This window comes from Triturus cristatus, chromosome 3_1, assembly GCF_964204655.1.
Source record: "Triturus cristatus chromosome 3_1, aTriCri1.1, whole genome shotgun sequence".
Classification (NCBI taxonomy): domain Eukaryota; kingdom Metazoa; phylum Chordata; class Amphibia; order Caudata; family Salamandridae; genus Triturus; species Triturus cristatus.
The window spans coordinates 638,824,893-638,838,897 of record NC_140583.1 but is presented as its reverse complement, the minus strand read 5'-3'; the positions used below and the strand labels follow the sequence as shown (position 1 = coordinate 638,838,897).

The 14,005-nt window shown below is 44.5% G+C and overlaps 2 protein-coding genes across 5 annotated transcripts in view; one reads left to right on the top strand and one right to left on the bottom strand.

The window, feature by feature from the left end:
• LOC146860695 (uncharacterized) overlaps positions 1 to 14,005 on the top strand; it is a 212,050-nt gene that overhangs the window by 5,815 nt on the left and 192,230 nt on the right. The window contains exon 2 of the mRNA XM_085644626.1: positions 4,304 to 4,483. Coding sequence (XP_085500752.1) covers positions 4,444 to 4,483 — 40 coding nt within the window. The 5' untranslated portion in view covers positions 4,304 to 4,443. The remainder of the gene's footprint in view (positions 1 to 4,303; positions 4,484 to 14,005) is intronic.
• Positions 1 to 14,005, bottom strand: part of TIPIN (TIMELESS interacting protein) — a 233,147-nt gene that overhangs the window by 48,911 nt on the left and 170,231 nt on the right. The gene's annotated exons all lie outside the window — the stretch shown is intronic.

Genomic DNA, 14,005 nt, shown 5'->3' with positions numbered 1-14,005 from the left:
CCATCATCTCTTTTAAGGGATTTTAAGCTAAGTCTCTCTTCCTTGCTTATGTTTTACCTAATATATTTTTTGTCAAAGAGTTTCATCAAATCTCTCAAGACCACTTGCTATAGCGCAGAGATCACAAAGCAATTGCAGGTAGTGGAAAACTACAGAAACATTCAGGTCGACCCTGCCAAAGACGTTGCAAAACTAATACATCAACTAACACTAGATGGACTGAATGAAGGTTACCTCAGTGATTTGCAGTTCTGCTTCTTGAACAAGAAGAATACCCGTATCCCAACTATATATACCTTACCAAAGGTGCATAAAAACAGGGATAAACCACTTGGGAGGCCCACAGTTTCAGGATGTGGGTCCATCTTGGAACCCCTCTGCAAATACATTGATCTTTCTTTACAACCATGGGTTGCCAAGACGAGATCTTATATCCGAGACACCATGGAGGTTATCAAACTGGTTGAGAATCAGCCCTTTAACAGAGATAGACAACTGTTGGTGACATTGGATGTAGCCTCACCATATACAAATATCCCACAAGAAGAGGAATTAGAAGTGGTCTGTGATGTCCTCAAAAAAAGGGATGGACCCAACTGGGTCCCCACTGAATTTATAGTGGAGCTGCTCAAAATTGCTATGACTAAAAACATTTTTATATTCAAGAAGGAGTATTTTTTTCCAGACAAAGGTGTGGCTATGGGAGCCAGATTTGCTTTGGACATGGCAAATCTGTTTATGGATATATATGAGGAGAATTACATATATAACACCGACAATCCCTTTCTTGACAACATTAGTCTTTGGAAAAGGTACATTGACGAAGTACTGATGATCTGGACTGGGATAGGAACAACTTGCAAGAATTCTTCATATGACTGAATATTAGATCTTTGGATATACAATTCACTATGACACAGCCCAGATGAGATCAGTTTCTTAGATTTTAGTATCAAAATTGCTGCTGACACTATATACAACACTTCAGGAAACCCAAGGAGCGCAACACACTATTCCGGTATTCTAGCCACCATCCGAGGAACCTGAGAATTAACTTACCCTATGGTCAGTTTCTACAGCTTCATAGAAACTGTACAGGTATGGCGGACCACCTTATAACGCGTTTGAGAGAATGGGGTTATCCAAGGGCTTACTAAAAAGAGCTAAACAAAAGAGCATGGTATTGCCTCAGAGAAACTTTACTGGAAGTGAACAGCAACCATAGATACACATACGAGAGAGAAGTATGTGTATCTATGTTTAACAATAGAAACAATGAGATTAAAAAGATCATTAATCTGGGCCCTGATCTCAGACTAGGTTGACAAAGAAAGAAAAACCACGGTTTGCTTACAAGAGGGGAAAGAAAATATGAGATTTTGTGGTCAGTTCTTATATGAAGACACCACCAGCCCCTGACCTCAGGACCCAACTATTGTTACCTCCTTTATTAGGCCACTTCAAGTGGGGGTGGTGCAAGGTTTGCCACCTCACTTTGGAGAGAAAAGACTTTATGCACTCCAATCGTAGGTACACACTTAAATGACATCTGTAGAATTACAATCTGTGTGATGTTTATGTTATCACATGCCCTTGCAATATGCTAAATGTGGTGTAGACGAGGCAGAAAGTCAAAGTTAGAACCCTACAACATTGCTCAAGGATTCGCATGCAACACGCAGCAGAGAGTCTAAGATGGTGGATACTGGAGAAAGTTATTCACAACCCCCAGAGGAGGTTGTCCATTCTCGATTTACTCAAGGTCAAATGGATACATTTACTAGATACAGTAAACAAGCGGCTGAATGATCTGAGGAAATATCAAGACAGGTCTTTAGAGAAGGATGTACTGAATCGAAATAACAGGGCACTACTCTGTCACCCTTGAAACAAACAGGTGTTTGCTCAGAAATCTACTGTTCGTTCAGGAATTTGATATTTGTTTTGCCTAAAGGATATCCAAGCAGTAATGCCTGGTGAAGGTGTGTGTACTCGTCCAGGTCGCCGCCCTGCAGATATCCTGGATCGGTACTAGAGGTGGAGACTGCTCTTGTAGAATGTGCACGGACTCGTGCATTCAGAGGTCGTCCAGCTGCCCGATGACAATACTCTATGGCACTGGAAATCCATCTGGCAATTCCCCTTTTTGACAAAGGGAAACCCTTCCTGGGAGCTCTGAAGGCAACAAAAAGCTGTGAAGACTTGCGGAAAGGCTTAGTTTTCTGCAAATAGAACTTCAAACAACGCTGGACATCCAGCGAGTGGAGAGCTCTTTCCGCCGCTGTTGATGGTTGTGGAAAAAATCTTTTGAGAATTAATGGTTCGTTCAAATGAAAGTCAGTTGGAACTTTAGGGATGAATCTTGGATTAGTCCTGAGTATTATTCTGTCCTCTTTGAACTGCAAAAAAGGCTCTTGAACCGTGAGAGCCTGAATCTCCCCCACTCTCCTGGCTGAAGTGAGCGCAATGAGAAGCGCAACTTTCCACGAAAGAAATTTCAGCTCCGCCTGTGAATTGGCTCAAAGGGCTGTTTCATCAACTGTGAAAGAATGACGTTCAATTGCCAGAGAGGTGGTGGGGGTTTTATTGGAGGGAAAACTCGGAACAGACCTTTTCATAAATTGTTTGATGACTCTAGCAGACCACAGAGATGGACCAGAGGCAGTTCTTCTAAAGCGTGAAATTGCAGCTAGGTGTACCTTTATAGATGCATGAGCCAAACCTGACTTAGCCAAAAGCAAGATTTATGGAATAATCTCGTGAGCTTCTGAATGCAGCGGGTGAATGTTAGACCTTTTGCACCATAAACAGAACCTTTTCCACTTCATCCGATGTGTTTTGTTTGTACTATCCGCTCTGGCTCTAGATAGAATCTCCCTGCACTCCGTAGGGATGTTCAGATGCTGAAATTCGCAGTATTCAGGAGCCAGGCTGCTAAATGCAGAGATTTCGGATCCGGATGAAGAACTTCCCCCTGGAACATTGTCAGCAGCGACGGTATCGGCTGCAGGCAAATCGGGCGCTCCTCTGACAGTAGAAGAAGCTCCGCAAACCAATGTTGTCTGGGCCACCATGGAGCTATCAGGATTAACCTGCATGGTTCTTTCTTGATCTTCATAAGAACCTGCGGCAGGAGGGGAATTGGAGGAAAGCCGTAGGCAAAGATGCCTGACCATGCCATCAAAAACGCATTCCCCCAAGATCCCCGGTGGGGAAGCCAGCTTGCGAAGAACCGGCATTTTCTGTTCTCCCTTGTCGCAAAAAGATCTACTGTCGGAGTTCCCCATTTCTGGAAGATGTTGTTCAAAATCTCGTTGTCGATCTCCCATTCGTGACAGACTTTAGTCTGCTTAGAGTATCCGCCTTTGGGTTCTGGTCCCCTGGAAGATGTTCCGCTGTAATGGATACTTCGTGTCGTAGAGCCCATTCCCATATCCACTGGGCTTCCCGAGACAGGGAGAGTGATCTTGTTCCTCCCTGTTTGTTCAAATAGTGCATTGCTGTCGTGTTGTCTGTTCTTATCAACACGGCTGCACCTTGAATCCTTGGCAGGAACGCCAACAATGCTAAGCGGACAGCTCTGAGCTCCAAACGGTTGATATGCAATTGCTGTTCGTTCATTAGCAGTCGAGTCGGTTTTGAGGCCAAAAACGTGCATGCGTTGCATTGCTTTCAATGGCAATGCGTGCACGTTTGGCGATTGCCTTGCGGGAGCAAGCAGCGTCATCATATGTTAGCACTTATCGCGCCTTGCTGCTCGCTCCCGCAAGGGAATCCGGCGCAGGCCCCCTCCTCTCCCCTCCCCCTGCTGCCGCGCGCGCTTGTTTTTGTTGTGCTTACACTGACATTTACAAATAGCCCCGTGGTGTATTCATTCAGCACAATTCAAGAAAGGCAAACGTGTCAGCACTGTACCTGGGCACATCCTAGGAGTTAAATTAGACATACTAGACACACACACTTGTTAATCCTCACTTTAGATTATCACTTCCCCTTTCCACTCAACCCTCTTCATTAGGGCTTAAAATTAATTGTACTCAATCCCTCTTAACGCTATTTTTACATATCTAAATGACTTTCCTATTAAGAGCATTTAACATCATAACCATTTAATAACCTTGTTTTTAATGTGTAATTAAGACATATTTTAGTGCAATCCAATCAGCAAGTTGTTTCCTACATAACAGGCAATTTCGACGATTGTAAGTCAGTATTAGTACTAAAATTTTGTTCAGGCCAATAGCAGAAAGTTCCCAGCGGCAGTTTGTCATAATTCAGTATTTACTTGTTTGAAATTCGGCAGCCACTCCGATATCTGTTCTCTGCGAGAAGAACTTGGAGAGAAATCCAAAATTTCATCTGGGAAAAAATTGGAATTACGGATGAAGAAGACAGACCCGTCGGTCCAGCCGCAAAGCATCTCTCCTTGTTGGAAATCTGGGAATGGCTAACAGGAACGCAGAGCCGGCAACCTCCGTCCAAGGTAACCTCGCATCTTTTTTGTTGCTTTATTATATTTGCATGCCGAATTTTAGATTCCCGTGCGAATGCAGTTGGAGAGGCGGCCTACATTTCTTTTTTTAATGAAACACGTTTCAGAAAGGCAGCAGCGGCCCCTCTTTTGTTTAGAATCCCATAGTCAGTCCTTTGCCAGGGCAAAAATAAGGGTTCACCAAGAGGAAACATTTTCCATCCCAATAATTGGTTTTTTAAGAGATGAAGTCTGACCCTCAAACTCTTGACCTGCGGGACAGTGTACTGTGCAGGCCTGCAGCTCCAGGCTCAAGCGGCCTCTCACACATTCCCCCCATCCGTCGTCTCTTATGCATCCTGTACTGATGACTTGCAGATTGAAACACACTGGCATTATTCATTGCTATACTCAGGCATTTGCTAGTTAAAATATAATCAAAATCAGTCTTTTCCGTTTAAACGGTTAGTTTAATACAAGATCCCTTTCTAGTTTTTTTAAATGCACAGAAGTGAAACAATTAAAACGTTCAAATTAAGATATTGTTTTTAATCTTTGTGGAACCCAATGGCGAGTAATGGACACGTGTAAAACAGTTATAAAACGTGGAAACGTTGTCTTGTGTCCATATTTAATATATGAGTTTGGCTTCATAGCAGATAGTGCCTCACTGATTCAAAATGGAGGCTGGTTGCCTATTGCTCCATTTGATGGCGGTGAGGTCAACTTGTTTCTGGAATTGATTTCTGACTGTTTAACAGTACCTCTTCTTAATGCTCTCTGCTATCTCAAAGGGGTCTTTTCTGTAACATGAAGAATTTGACCCGCATTCCACCACAAATTCATACATTTTTAAGAGGTGTGGACTTAAATATAAATGATCCACATATTTTATATGATTTTAGAATAAATAAACTTATCTTTTCAGTGAGCCTAGATCGCTGGTCTTTATGTGGAAAACGTGAAAGTTAATATTCTTTTTCACGAGACCGAGGCTAAATGTGACATCCCCCCACTTCTGCTATCAGCTTTTTCTGCTGTTGTGCAGGGTGTACCACACACAAATCTCGCTGGACGCCATAACTGTTTCTGATGCCCTTAGCCAACAGATGTTTATTCCTTGTGTACTATGCACTGGGATTTTAACCCAAAATGTATTTGTTTACGATTTTAAATGTATTTGATGAGGACAGCCATGTCTAGATGTAAAGTGGAATATCATTTATTTGAGTACTGTCACCAGGAAACGTGCACCTTGTTCATTGCTCCGGTTTACTTTGGAGCCCTTTGTCAGATTTCATCTAGATTGTTGTTGAGTTATGTCACTTGCAATGGTGTGCCTTTGTGTCAGTCATTGTACATTAACTTCTGAGACCAAATAGGTCAGCTCATGAGTTGTAACAGCCTGGATCAGGGCAGCAAACAGGCACAACTTTATCCTGACCCACGGCTCATTATTTTAACCTACACCGCCCCCATTAGGCCTTTCTTGTTGTGGACTTGCACTGCTGGATGCTAGGGTTCTGGTGGAAAACAGAACATCAGCTCCATGCACTGGCAAAGCTTGAGCTGTGGAGGGTTGTCTTAATAATACACATCATATTTATTCTTGACAACACAATGTAGAAGAATAGATTGTTGTGACATGAACATGCCTGTAGTAGACCCGGTGGAATCAGGACATAAAACCATAATTCAACAATAACATGGACAGGCTTATCATTCAGGCATGAATAGCTTCAACCAAGAGAATTATCTTGTATGTAATATAGCTACATAAAAACAGAGTTTCTAAACCATATAACTGTAGAACTAGGAGAAAAATACAATGCCACCGTTGCCTGTGTGATAAAAAGGATGATACATTTGTAGAATTAGTATGACTATTCATGATTGCCTCTTCTGTTTATTTGTGCAAGTATTTAGAAAATCAGTGGCAAGCCCTTTTATTTGGAAGGCGCACGGCAATGCACACTGTTCCACTGACAATGTCAACTCGTGAAGAAGAGCTTAAAAAGAGGAGTATTCTGTTTATAAAACACTGGCATCCATTATTCGAGTCTTGGCCCTAAGTTTTGATGTCTATGCTTGCAAATAGATGTTTGCCTTTCATTTGTAGCGGATTAATCCTTTGCTCCACAGTAGAAAGCATGTCAACAAATAGACACATTCCGTTAAATGATTACACCTTAATTGTCCATACAGTGAAGTTTTTCTTTACCTCTCTAGGAGCACGACTGCGATTTTCAATACAACATCCTCCCACACACCACATTTGCCTTGCTCCACCAAACTACGTGCTCCTCATTTAGATGTGAAATCCATTCTTTTTGTGGTGGGCTTGTAGTGTTTTAAATCTTCTGCTGCAGGAGCAAAGGGCCATAGAGCTATAATGTTGGGTTTTGCTGCTGAAGCCGCACAAACAGGAGTGGCTGTGTGTACTGTCAGCTCTTCAGGTGTTTCACAGGGAGGCAACATAGGGCACAACATTAAGACATTTGCTGACGATGTGAGGGTGAGTTTGGTAGAACTGGCATCAGGTAGGCACTTCAGATGATAAACTATCTGCCTCTGCATGTTATCATGTTTGGGAAACTGCTACCAAAACCACTGACATCTGACCCGGGAAGCATATTCTGGACAAAAAGTAGTACACAACCAAAGCCTTTTTCACTTACACGCATCTGAACTTTATCACAGTCCAATTTTAAGACTGTTCTTTTCAAGTATCAAGACTTTAAGAATATAGAGAGGCCAGGACCGAGAAAGACCTATTAAGTGGCAGCCAGGTCTGATCAATTTTGAATTTCCCCAAGTATGTTATGGTACCCCAAAATAATCTGTCTTGTGCGCATAGCGTAGATATGAGATTTATATCCACGGGACCTGTACTTGGGGAGTATATTTGGCAAAGTAGGGAACATGACATTTGTATCTGTAACAATCTTAGATGTAGCCTGGAGACAGCTTTGTGTCTATCACAAGCCTCATGTAATAATAATAATAAACAAGCATTGGCATAGCCAATAGGTCTCGCCTTTGGGACCTTATAAGTGTTTGGCCATGCAACAGTTAATGTTGTTGCAGTAAGGGTATAGTGCTGCATAACTAAATGCTTATAAGGTCCCAAAGGCGAGACCTATTGACTATGCCAATGCTAGTTTTAATATTTTTGTGGGTATCAATGTTGATTTTGCACCATTGATTGGTTCGCCTAGGTGATCAGGATAAATGTAAACTCTCTGAAGCAATTGTACACTCCTCGACAGAACACACTGTTAGTATATACTGCCACAATTCCCCAGGTTCTGTGCATGGGCGTAACATAGCCCCTGCATCCCCCGCGTTGCGCCCCCCCCCCCTCAGCACAGTACCACACACTGTACTACACTCGCTGACAGCAGGGTCCCTGATGTCCGTCTCGGACATAGTTTTAAAGTTACGTTCACCGGCGTTGCAGCTTCGCCTCATAAATTAAATGGTGTGCGCGTACTGGCTACATGGTGTGCTTGCGCACAGAACAGTGGGCTTCAGCCTCATGGTGGGGTAGGGCTCCGTAGTATTGTTGTGCGCAATTTAAACTGCACGTGAGACTGCCGGGGTCCGAGGCAATGAGGGGAACCGTGAGAACATAAATAAATAATTGCTAGCCGCAGTCTTCTGCCGCCGGCCTGTGCCTGCCACCGAAGCTGCAGGCCTCAGGTGAGTCATAGTCTCTGAGACATGGTGGGCCCCCAAGGCCCCGCACCTGCCTCCAGGGGCCCCTCAACATAGTAGTGCACACAGTACTGCACTCATGACTGACTACACTCGCTGACAGCAGGGTCTGTGACATCCGTTTGGGACGAACTTTTAAAATTACGCTTGCCGCCTCGCCTGAGGGATTCCAAATGTCAGCCATGCATGCAGCTCCTGCCTACCTGGATTTGACACCCAGGTTCAGGAGCATCGCCATATGAAGGTCTGTATAGATTGGCAGAGGGTTTGGAGTGGAACTCCTAATGATCATAAGAACGGCTCTGAAGTTAATAGTGTTTATGGGCACAGGTCATGAGCCCTTGAAATGGGCTGCAATTGCTAACATGAAAGGAGTTACAGGGGCAGGTTTGATACGAACAAGAGTAAATAGGGTTCTAAGAGTTGAAGAATTGCTCCTGTAATTTGAGCAGAAAGGGTGTTTTTAACAGGTTAAAGTTCAAGACTAGAAGAGTAATTTATTATGGTATGGACGATTCTTTAAAGAACAACGTTCTGTTGCTATTCCAGAATAATGCCTACATGCATGAGGATTCAATCATCGATTTGTATACCACTAACACATCAGACTATCTCATTGCTCGTTATTTTCCTCTTTGCAAATAGCAATACCTACATGGCTGTATGACAAAACATAGGTAAAAACATTGCATGACTTTAAAACACATTCTTTACTCCAGTAGCATCACAATAGCAACAACTGTGGTGCATGGGGCCTGAGCTCCAGGGGACCCCCTCCAGCACTATGCGCTATCCGGTCTGAGTGCTCCTGAATGGGTCTGGAGGTTGGGGGGCCCCCTCCATATATTTTGCAGGGGGGCCCCCTCAAGTTTTGTTACGCCACTGGTTCTGTGAGATACCGGGATACAAGAGTATTATTAATGGTATATACAAAACACAACCGGTCATAAAAGTTTTTGGCATAACATATATGGTGAGGAATATTAGTTGCTGCCTTTGCAGTCATAAATGAATGGTCAAATGGTTGCTACAGGTGGGTCTTGACCTCGTGTGGACAGTGGATACCGTGCCCAGATGTCCGGTATGGGGACTGTGTCATCAGTACATGGGCTAGGTCCTGATTGGCTATGTGTTCCTAACTAGTGTGGCATCTGACTTTATGGTGTTTTAGGAGCGCGTGTACCTTCATCGGTCATGTGTGCTTTATTGGGACAATCTCCTCGGACCACTGCAATGTCGCTGCACCCATCTGTGGGACTGATCAAGAGTTTCCTGCCCGAATGTTTGCCTGCCAGATAAGCATCCTCCCACCTGTGACCTATCAATGAGAAATCCCAGACCTAGGTCCCAGGACCTGCTTGACCACATATTTGCGAGTTGAGGGTGATGTGGAGTTCAGAATTGGCAATTCTATTAATAAGGATGAGATTTCATTTTTATCGATAAACGCATTGATGTCCATTTTAACTAAAACATCTGTTTGGTGATTCCATTGGAAGTGCCGTCAGAAGTGGCACTGAACATAAGAGAAGTGACTACACCAATAAGACTGCACCAATCATACTGCACTGCCAAGCAGCTGGCAATTCTGAAATATGCTGTATATGATGAAATGTCAAACCCGGCAACATCTACTCCATCATCTTCTCTAGCACAGGACTGGTGATCCCATGATGGAGAACTAAATAGGATGACAGACAGAGCTGGAAAACTGAGGTCTAACATGCCAACAATGTGATCTAGGGCATCAAAAACAAGGTGGAGGATGGAAGGCTTGAACTGATCTCAGCCAATGGCAATCAATCGGGCCCACCACGCCACCTCAGTTTGGATATGCAAATCAGTCTTGAACCTGCTTCAATGGGAACTGCCCAGTCCAAATTGCCAGTCCAATTCCTCCCTGAACCAGAACACAAGCAACTCCGGTTGCACCCTTATTAGGGCTCCGCAGCCAGGTACAGCTTAGTTCCAGTGGGACAGGCGGCACAGAACCCACGTCTGGGCACATTAGTCACACTTAGGGAATCAAAAACAAGCTGATGGATGAAAGTGGTCACATGTTGCTTGTGTTCTGGACATTTAGACTTCAGGGATGCAACCAGCGTTACCACCAATCTTAAACATCATTTACACAGGAATAGCCAACCAGGGCCTTTCTGTATAACCCCAATGGTGTTGACCTATGAGGGGAGATTCTTCAATACTTGCCAGTGGATTTGAATATTTGGTTTACCAAGTTCACCCAGCATCTGCTAGTTGGGGTGTAGGGGCTAGCTTGGAAGCAGGGTGTTAATAAGGATCGACCAGTGCAGATTTTCATCGCTATGGACTTCATTAAATAAAGGAATTTTCATATTATTGTGCATTACCTTCCCTTTCTTTGGTTTCAACTGAGGCACTGTGTTCTCTTTAGCTTTCATCCATTTTTTAGTAGACTTCCTTGAATTCAAATTTGTGCCTTTTTGTTACATTAAGGATTTTGCATATAATTTTCACATTATATGTTTTAAATCTGTTTCACAGGGGATAATTATAATTTTAACAAGCATTTTTAATGCCACAGGTCTCGCATTTGCGAGAGTTTGTGCTATTGGCATTGTACATGACATTGCCTTTTATCTATATGTTTTAAAACCTGCAAGCGTATTTATAGTCCTTGCTTACAAGAAGCAAGGCTGGCAGTAAACGAGGCGCAGTTACTGCCATCCTTGCTTCTCGTATGTAACGACAATAAGTACAAAGTGCGTGTTTACGCATTGCTTGCAGGTTTTCAAAACACATAAATAAAAGGCATTGTCATTTACAATGCCAATAGCTCAAACTCTTGTTATACGTATTACTATTAATATAGTGCCAAAAAAATTCGCCTAATAACTAACAATAAATATTTTTTAGAGATGCAAAAAATTAGACAACTATTAACATACCCAATATGTATCACCTTCATATTTTTAAAACTATTTGCATAACTTTTACAGTATTAAAAGAAACGCGTTACTTACCTGTAACAGCAGTTATCCAGTATTGGTGTCTTTCATAGATTCACATGCCTGAATCATTCCCCGTCGTCGAGACGGGAGCCTCCGGTACATAAAAAAGTAATGTCCTATAGACATACATAGAGAAAAATAGGCCTAAGGGCCTCCCCTTAGTAGCCTATCCTAGTCCTTTTGTAAAAAAGGACCAAACTCTTAGAGTCAGCCAATCAGCTATCACCTCCCTCTAGAACCTTCCTGGCAGGAGCCAAAGTCCCTCAGATTTTCGTACGCACCAAGCTAGGTAGGCGTAATATAGTTAGAGGGAGATGTGAGTCCTTCCAGGGGAGGCGGGAGGGTTGCATGTGAATCTATGAAAGACACCAATACTGGATAACTGCTGTTACAGGTAAGTAACGCGTTTCTTATCCAGTATTAGGGGTGTCTTTCATAGATTCACATGCCTGAATCAGAGTAGTTAGCAATATATTATGCACATTTCTGATGTAACATGCCATAAAGATATTTGAGATAATACAATCATTATCATATCAGTTTGAAACATTGGCATACATCAAAACAGTAACTCAGTAAAGAATGTGCATACCAGGATGGCGGGATGTTGGAAGGCTCACCTCACTGGAATAGATGGCGAAGCACCGCCTGGCCCACTGCCGCATCCTTCGTAAGTTCGGCATCAAGGCAGTAGTGTCTGGAGAAGGTGTGCGGTGACTTCCACGTCGCCGCTCTGCAGATGTCCAAAATCGGCACTCCAGCGAATAGCGCTGCTGATGTGGACATCGCTCTGGTGGAGTGCGCTCCCACCTTGTCTGTCAAAGGCCGTCCGGCCCCGTCATGGCAGAATGCTATTGCCGAAGAGATCCACCTTGAAATGCTCTGTTTTGTTAGAGGCATACCCAACCCTGGCCTACTGTAGGCCACAAATAGTTGTGATGACTTCCTGAAGCTCTTTGTTTTGTCCATGTAAAACTTAAGACACCTTTTGAGATCCAGAGAGTGGAGTGTCCTTTCTGCTGCCGTGGAAGGGTTAGCAAAGAAGGACCGTAGAACCACCGGCTCGTTGAGGTGAAAGTCTGAAGGCACTTTCGGTATGAACTTGGGATTCGTCCTCAGCACCACCCTGTCCTGTTTGAACTGCATGAAGGGTTCCTGAATGGAGAGAGCTTGCAGCTCGCTGACCCTCCTGGCAGATGTTAGAGCGAGCAACAGAGCCGTTTTCCATGAGATGTACTTGATGGAAGCTCGATGAATGGGCTCAAAAGGGTGCTTCATGAGTTGGTTGAGGACCAAGTTGAGGTGCCACGTCGGTGGGACCCGTCGAGGTCTTGGGAAGGACCTATATAGCCCCTTGAGGAACTGTTTAATAAGCCTACTGGACCAGAGAGACGGGCCTTTGTAAGTCCTGGTAAAACGTGAAATTGCCGCCAGATGCACCTTTATGGATGCATGCGCCAATCCCGACTGTGCCAAGTGTAGAAGATATGGCAATATCTGTTCAGGTATGATATGGAGTGGTCTCAGGCCTTTCTCTAAGCACCAGACGCAGAAGCGCTTCCATTTGAGAGAGTAGGTTTTGTTGGTACTGTCCGCCCTCGCTTTAGCTAGCACGTCCCTGCAGTCCTGCGGGATGTTTAAATGGCAGAACTCTCTGTGCTCAGGAGCCAGGCCGATAACCTGAGCGATCGCAGGTTCGGGAATTGCACCTGCCCGTTGGACATCGACAGCAGGTTCGGGTGTTGTTTGAGACGAATCGGTGTCCTGATGGAGAGGCGATGAAGGTCCGAGAACCAGTGCTGCCTCGGCCAGAACGGAGCAATTAGGATCAGGGTACAAGGCTCCGCCTTCATCTTCCTGAGGACCCTGGAAATCATCGGGAACGGCGGAAAAGCGTACGCAAATACGCTGAACCAGCCTATGGAAAAGGCATTTCCGAGCGACCCTGGTTGGGGATGCCAGCTTGCGTAGCTTGGGCATTTGGCGTTCTCCCTGGTGGCAAACAGGTCGATTTCTGGTACTCCCCATTCTGAGAATACGTGTGTTAGCGAATTCTCGTCGAGCTCCCATTCGTGGGAGAGTGATTTCTGTCTGCTTAGGGCGTCTGCAATGGTGTTGTCCTTGCCCGGGACATAGTCCGCTCAGAGTAATCCCATGGAGAACCAGCCAGTTCCAGATCTTTTGGGATTCGCGTGATAGAGTAAGCGAACGCGTCCCTCCCTGTTTGATCAGGTAGTGCATCGTCGTGGTGTTGTCCGTTCTGACGAGCACCTGGGAGTTCTGGATGCACGGTAAGAACGCTTGCAGCGCTAGATACACAGCCCTCAACTCCAGAAGATTGATATGGAGGTGTTGCTCCTGATCTGACCATTTGCCACTCACTCGGAGGTCCTGAAGGACAGCTCCCCAGTCCGCCAGAGATGCATCGGTGGTGATCACAAGTGGCGCTGCTGGAAGCAGGAACGGCAGACCCGCAGACAGATTCCTGTAATCTTTCCACCATTCGAGGCTTTTGGATATTCTTGGTGTTATCCTCACAATGTCTTCGAACGAACCCGTACTCTGAGTCCACTGGTTAGTGAGGGCTTCTTGAAATGGACGCATCCGAAGCCTGCAGTGAGGGATGAGGAGAATACAGGAAGACATCATTCCCAGGAGTGATTTGAAGGTGCGAACTCTTAGGGACTTCCTGGATGCCACCGTCGTGGCCAGCGATATTATCTTGTTTTTTCGTTCCTCCGAAGGAAATGCCCTCGCGCATTCCGTATTCAGGGTTGCCCCTAGGAAGGTGATGCTTCTTGTTGGGGACATATAGGATTTCTGGAGA